Raw genomic sequence first — 7,500 nt, forward strand, 5'->3', positions numbered from 1 at the left:
CACACTGAATCCTGTCTCATCGTCTCATCATCTTGTCACACACTGAATCCTGTCTCATCATCGTCTCATCTTGTCACACACTGAATCCTGTCTCATCATCGTTACACACTGAATCCTGTCTCATCGTCTCATCATCTTGTCACACACTGAATCCTGTCTCATCTTGTCACACACTGAATCCGGTCTCATCATCTCATCTTGTCACACACTGAATCCGGTCTCATCATCTCATCTTGTCACACACTGAATCCTGTCTCATCATCGTCTCACCTCGTTAAACACTGAATCCTGTCTCATCATCGTCTCACCTCGTTACACACTGAATCCTGTCTCATCATCGTCTCACCTCGTTACACACTGTACGTTCCTAAACCCTGCTGCAAGCTTCTTCACATTTAACTCCATCCTCCTAACTGGGAAAACTGCTTAAAGTTTAAACCACACTAAATACATCACTGGGTTGGTGGTGGGGGAGGGGCGGTGTGTGTGTGTGTGTGTTGTGGGGTGGAGGCGGGGTGTGGGGTGTGTGTGTGTTGGGGGCACAAACTTTTAGCTCATCAATAACCGTCTTGTTAACGTCGTGAACTTTTCCCCATCTGCCAGCTTCCAACCTTTAGTTTAGTGTTGATGAATGGTGCTGAAGATGAGATCGGAAGCCGAGTTAAAGCTGTGTGTGTGTGTGTGTGTGTGTGTGTGTGTGTGTGTGTGTGTGTGTGTGTGTGTGTGTGTGTGTGTGTGTGTGTGTGTGTGTGTGTGAGATGTATTGCAGACACGCTGTATTCATAAGCTGCAGAAGGTTATTTAGAGCTGAATTAAATCACTGTTATCCACAGCGAGCGCTCAGACACTGATGTATAGCAAACACACTTGTCTGTTGATAAACGACGTCATGTGACATTAAGTTTTGGCACCCCTCTGACCCGCGTTCATTCGGAAAGCCACAGTGCCTTTTTTCTTACGTTTCACTAGGGCTGGGCGATACGGCTGAAAACTGTATCACGATATCAGTGCTTCTTATCGGTCGATATCGAGAATTATTGATACTTTTTATGACCCATTTAAAATAAGGACCAGGAGAAAAATATATTACATTTGAACACTCTGATCAGAATCCCTGATGATACTGTTACACAATTGGCTGTTAGCGTGTCACTTCCTACGTTGCTAGGTTACCAGAGAGTGAGTGTTTTCTTCCAGCGAAGAATAAAAAATATCGAGCGATTTATCGAACACAATTTTTTAATGATATCGATCACGTGTGTATCGCGATACATATCGTTTTATCGCCCAGCCCTAAGTTTCAGCATTCTGTTTTTTTTCTGGTTTTGTGACTCATCTGTTTGGTTCCTGTTTTTTTTTTTTTTTTTTTTGTTCATCCGTATTATTCCTTCAGTCCGTTTTCCCAGCACTGTATGGAGGTAAAAACAATACTAGTAAACCATACTTGTAAGTTTGCCTGTTTGTTGTTCACTAATTACAACTCCATGGAAATGTTTGCTCGTGTAAATAAAAATGAATCGATTCATGAGTCAAATCGATAATGATGGCTCTCGAGTGTGAGTAGAACTTTTTTTGGCGGTGAAGCGATGCGCACAAGTGTGTGTTTGTATGCACTCAGAAGTTTGTGTTCGTACATATGAATGTGTGTGTGTCTGTGTGCATGTGTGTGTGCGTGTGTGTGTGTCTGTCTGTGTGTGCGTGTGTGTGTCTGTGTGTGTGTGTGTCTGTCTGTGTGCTTGTGTGTGTGCGTGTCTGTATGTGTGTGCGTGTGTCTGTGTGTGTGTCTGTGTCTGTGAGTGTGTGTTGTGTCTGTGAGTGTGTGTTGTGTCTGTGAGTGTGTGTTGTGTCTGTGAGTGTGTGTGTGTGTGTGTGTGTGTGTGTGTGTGTGTGTCTCTATGAGTGTGTGTCTATGAGTGTGTGTGTGTGTGTGTGTGTTTGTGTGTGTGTGTGTGTGCGCGCACATGGTTTATAAATAAGTGTTTTTGTCTTTCCATATTTGTGAGGAACACTTATAAACTTTAATAAGAAGGACTTTGTGTCTTATAGAGTATTTTCTTTGCTGTATGTGTGTGTGCATGCGTGTGTGTGTGTGTGTGTGTGTGTGTGTGTCTTTTCTGCTGATATCTACACCTTAATGGAAAGGAAGTAGGGTGCTAATCTATTTTAGATCTGAATCAAGCTACGGATAAGGTGTGTGTGTGTTTGTGTGTGTGTGTGTGTGTGTGTGTGTGTGTGTGTGTGTGTGTGTGATATAAACCTTAATGAGGAGGAAATGGGCGTTTGAGGTGTGTGTATCGGCGTGTATGCAGATGTGTTGTGATGGGAGGTGAAAGTATACAGTAGTCTTTCATGGCGAGGCAGGCGTGTGCGGCCGCCTCTCTTCACTCCGGGGCTCTTTTTAAATGTTAATTCCTGTTTTCCGCTCCGCTTAGTTCTCTCTCTCTCTCTCTCTCTCTCTCTCTCTCTCTCTCTCTCTCTCTCTCTCTCTCTCTCTCTCTCACCCTCTCTCTCTCTCTCTCTCTCTCTCTCTCTCTCTCTCTCTCTCTCTCTCTCTCTCTCTCTCTCTCCCTTCGTATCCGGCGGCTCCCTCCCTCAGAACAGCCAGTCGTTGTGTGAGGGCCAAGTGTGATAGCTCCTCATGGTGCCGTGTCTGTCCCTGCGTCCTGTCCCTGTAATGTCCCTGTAATGTCCCTGATACACCACGTCACCTTCCTGTGCACTGAGTGTGTACAGTTATGGCAGCGGTTTACGATCATAAAGCCAGTACCATCTCACTGACCTCCTGACCTGTACTCCCTGCTCCGATCAGTAGATGAGAAGTTTGAGTGCTAGCTCCCGGATTAGCATGTAGCGTAAATCACAAACGCACACCGAATTGTTTATTCAATAAAGACAAAGCTTACTTTGTCAGGCTGTTGCCTAGCAACCGTTTGACCTGAGGATGTGCGGTCATGCAGGTTTCCTGTTTGTACTGAAACAGTTAAATACGTGTATTTTTGATAAGAGTTGATGACTGGGAACATTGTTAACTATCTCTCTCTCTCCCTCTCTCTGTCTGTCTGTCTGTCTCTCTGTCTGTCTCTCTGTCTGTCTGTCTGTCTGTCTCTTTCTCTCTGTCTGTCTGTCTCTCTCTCTCTCTCTCTCTCTCTCTCTCTCTCTCTCTCTCTCCCTCTCTCTCTCTCTCCCTCTCTCTCTCTCTCTCTCCCCTCCCCCCCCTTCTTTCTCCCTCCCCTCAGGATCAGTTCTCCAGACAGCGGTCTACACTCGTCCTCAGCTCCAGGGAGCACAGACCCGTGCAGTGAGGAACCCGCCCACAAGCTGTGGGATGAACTGGGTCAGCTCGGCCTCCCACACGACATCAACGTGCAGTCCTTATTCGACCCCACTGGTAAGCACACACAAGTCCCCGAGGAACTCGCACAGATGTGAAGAAAATAACACACAAAATGCAACAACTTATTCTGTGCGTTTACTAATTTCACTAATACACATTTATTTATTTATTTATTAGCTGAAACAAATGTTGCTTATTCATTCATTCATTCATTCATATTTCTTTCTTTCTTTCTTTCTTTATTTTTGATAATTATGATTGGTTACAGTGAACAGCTAAACGGTATGTCTGATGTGTGTGTGTGTGTGTGTGTGTGTGTGTGTGTGTGTGTGTGTGTGTTTCAGGGCAGTGCTGTGCTCACCTGCGGTGTGCAGCGTGGTCAGATGGTGTGTGGTGTGGTGAAGGAGGCCAGGCTCAGCTCTATGTGGATAAAGCCATTGACTCAGGGAGCACAGAGGTGAGCCCACGACTTCATTATCCCTCTTCCTGTTGTGATTGTTGCACTTCCTGTCCGAACCGAACGAGAGTTCCCTCCTTCTCCGAGACGTCCTCACAGTTTAATCCCTCACGTCATTAGAATATGTTTATTATTTACGATAAAGCGCATTGATGTCCATCGTTAATCTATAATCTTTAAGCAGTAGAGATGAAGCCGGGTTTCCGTGTCGTTATCGGCACAAAACGGTGGATCGGACCCCGATTGTCTGATTCTGTGCTACGATCGGACACCGATATAGATCGGACCGGAAATATTTATAAATTATATTAATTTTAGATATTTTGTTAGGATTTACATTTATTTATTTATTTATTTATTAAAATGTATTTATTTATCTATCTATCTATCTATCTATCTATCTATCTATCTATCTATCTATCTATCTATCTATCTATCTATCTATTTAGCCATTTATTTAATTTTATTTATTTATTTAATTTATTTATTGATCTATCTATTGATCTATCTATCTATCTATCTATCTATCTATCTATCTATCTATCTATCTATCTATCTATCTATCTATCTATCTATCCCATTTATTTATTTTATTGATATTATTTATTTTATTTATTTTAGTTATTTTATTTATATTTGTTCATTATTTACATGTGTTGAAGAAAACCCCCATTGTTTCTTATGGAACTGTTTGTCGAATCGGTTTCAGAATGTATTGTACTTTCAGTTGCGTTTCCTGTTCGTTCAGACGCCTACGTCATGATGCAATTCAAACGAAACTGCGAATCGCACACAGATTTTCACTGGAAAAAAGTCCCTCAGAAATTGCAGGTCACTGTTTTTCTTTACTTACGGATGCGACTTTCGTAACTTCTGTATTGGAAACTGGTAACATAAAGATTACTCTGACTGCTCAGATTCAGAAGGAAAATTATATATCCTATGATAGATCATAATAAAAAACATTATATAGAGCTACGATCACTCTATAGAACGCTTTATGTTTGCTCTGTGCTAGCTCTATGCTAGGGCTGGGCGATACGGCTGAAAACCTGTATCATGATATCGGTGTTTCGTATCGGTCGATATCGATAATTATTGATATTTTTTATGACCCATTTAAAATAAGGACCAGGAGAAAAATATATTAGATTTAAACCTTTTTATTTGAAACTTAACCTTCCTCTGATCAGAATCCCCTCAGTTATTAAGACAGAAATGGCGACAACCAGGAAACCTCCGATAATTATAATGTAAACATGAGTCTAAAGTCACGATGAACACTTAACTATTATCTCTTAACATTTAAGGTGAGACATGAAAGAAAATGTAAGAAATGTTTAGTAAAGTGTAATAAAATAGTGCAAAGTGTTAAATATAAACATAGAGAAACGGTCTTGCATAATATACAGACGACGTTGTGACTACGGTCAGATTTATAATATCAAAAACCCGCCGTACTGGTGCGCCGACGTTTCCTCTTTTATTTACAATTTCCTCGCTCGCTGCGGCTCATTTTCTGCTCATCAGTCGCCGGTTACCGAAGAGGAATCCGGCAGACCGGCACGAGACGACGATATGGTGCAACCAAACGCGATTGGCTGTTAGCGTGTCACTCCCTACGTTGCTAGGTTACCGGAGAGCGAGCGCCTTTGTTAATGCGACCAAACTCTGTTTTCTTCCGACGAAGAATAAAAAATATCGAACACATTTTTTATTGATATCGATCGCGTGTCTATCGCGATACAAATCGTTATCGTTTTATCGCCCAGCCCTGTTCTCTATAATGTTGTATTATTGCTCTATTACAGCTCAACGGTAGCTTTATCAAATGGTCTACATTAATAGCTCTATGAAAGCCCTATAGATTGCTTTATGGCAGTTTTATAGAAATAAATCTAGATGGTAGATGTATATGTTCTATGGTGGCTCTATAGAATGATTTATGGAATTAAAAACAGTTTATTATTTACAGTTATGAGATTCTGCGGATTGAATCTTTCGCAGCTCAGCTGAGTTAATAAGAATGGGTTATATCAAGAAATCAGCAAGGTACTTTAAATTTAACGAGCAGGACACTGTGGGGAGAAAATCGTCTCGCATACTGATGAGAACGGAGTAAACAGCTGGACAGGAGACTTCCAATCAGAACAGGAACACAAATGCTTTTTCACTCCTATTAAGTGAGTCTTAATTACCAGGATTAAAAAAAAAACCCCAGCCGTTTTGTTAATCCTGCCTCGCTCCGCTCCGTAGCCATCTCTCACGGTTTACACAACGAAGACAGGCGAGCAGAGTCGTGATTAAGTATTCGGAGCGAATCGTGAACGAGCTTATTATCGGCGGTGAGAGAGTGGGTGGAGGGCAGGCGCTCCTCTCCTGCTCTTTAAAATATTCCCCAATTAGGATGGGATCAGTTCGGCGGCGCCGCTGCGCTCTCACGTGTGAAGCAGCGGCTAATTAACACGACGTGATGTGGCAGACGCGGACACAGGGGAAGTGTGTGTGTGTATCTGTAGGGGGAGGGGTGGAGGGAGGTGGGGTGTGTTCGGGAGGGACAACATGGGCACATTAGGGGTAATTAATTGTTTATATTTCGACTCATTTTCCTCACCTCTGGGACCTGATCACATCTTGGTGAGAGTGTGCGTGTGTGTGTGTGCGTGAGAGTGTGTGAGTATGTATGTGAGTGCGTGTGTGTGTGTGTGTGTGCGTGTGTGAGAGAGATTTTAGACATGAATAGCAGAATCATTATTATTATTATTGTTCTTTTTGTGTGAGTGCGTGTGCGCGTGTGTGTGTGAGAGTGTGTGTCTTGTGCGTGTGTGTGTGAGTCTGAGAGTGTGTGTGTGTGTGTTTGCGTGTGAGTGCGCGCGTGTGTGGGGTGTTACACATGCTTTATTATAGATTTGTTGGGAACCGGTCATTTAAGGTGAAGTGTATTTCTTGTGTGTGTGTGTGTGTGTGTGTGTGTGTGTGTGTGTGTGTGTGTGTGTGTGTGTGTGTGTGGAGACAGTAGAGACAGTACTGAGACGGATGTTGTTCTTTAAAGGTTGTCTCTGGCAGTGAAGCTCAGTGAGGTATGAAATAGAAAAGGTCACGGAGCTCAGGGTGAGCTTCACCTCCCAGAGCTCAGCGCACATCATGTTCCTCTAATTGTGTTTGTGGCCCTAATCCGCTAAACTATTGGCAGATTGCTCATTTAACTTAGGGACAAAATGTCAACGATAGTGTGTGTGTGTGTGTGTGTGTGTATGTGTGTATGTGTGTGTGTGTGTGTGTGTGTGTGTGTGTGTGTGTGTGTGTACATAACTGTATGCGTGAGTAACATTGTTTGTCTGTGTGTGTTTCTGTGCAAGTGTGTGTTTTTGTGTAACGGGGTGGGTGTAACTGTAACAGTCTGTGTAACTGTGTGTGTGTGTGTGTGTGTGCGTATTTGTGTAACTGTGGTGTGTGTTTGTGTAACTGTCGTGTGTGTGTGTGTGCGTACTTGTGTAACTGTGTGTGTGTGTGTGTGTGTGCTTGTGTAACTGTGTTTGTGTAACTGTGTGCGCTTGTGTAACTGTGTGTGTGTGCTTGTGTAACTGTGTGTGTGCTTGTGTAACTGTGTGTGTGCTTGTGTAACTGTGTGTGTGTGTGCTTGTGTAACTGTGTGTGCTTGTGTAACTGTGTTTGTGTAACTGTGTGCGCTTGTGTAACTGTGTGTGTG

At 42.9% G+C, this 7,500-nt stretch overlaps 1 protein-coding gene across 10 annotated transcripts in view; it reads left to right on the forward strand.

The window, feature by feature from the left end:
* The window catches only part of kmt2ca (lysine (K)-specific methyltransferase 2Ca), a 157,555-nt gene that overhangs the window by 49,468 nt on the left and 100,587 nt on the right, over positions 1–7,500 (forward strand). For all 10 annotated transcript variants that reach the window (XM_047811175.1, XM_047811172.1, XM_047811170.1 and 7 more), the window contains exons 6-7: positions 3,237–3,388; positions 3,679–3,791. In XM_047811175.1, coding sequence (XP_047667131.1) covers positions 3,237–3,388; positions 3,679–3,791 — 265 coding nt within the window. The remainder of the gene's footprint in view (positions 1–3,236; positions 3,389–3,678; positions 3,792–7,500) is intronic.

Source organism: Tachysurus fulvidraco, chromosome 3 (assembly GCF_022655615.1).
Source record: "Tachysurus fulvidraco isolate hzauxx_2018 chromosome 3, HZAU_PFXX_2.0, whole genome shotgun sequence".
In the NCBI taxonomy this organism is placed as follows: domain Eukaryota; kingdom Metazoa; phylum Chordata; class Actinopteri; order Siluriformes; family Bagridae; genus Tachysurus; species Tachysurus fulvidraco.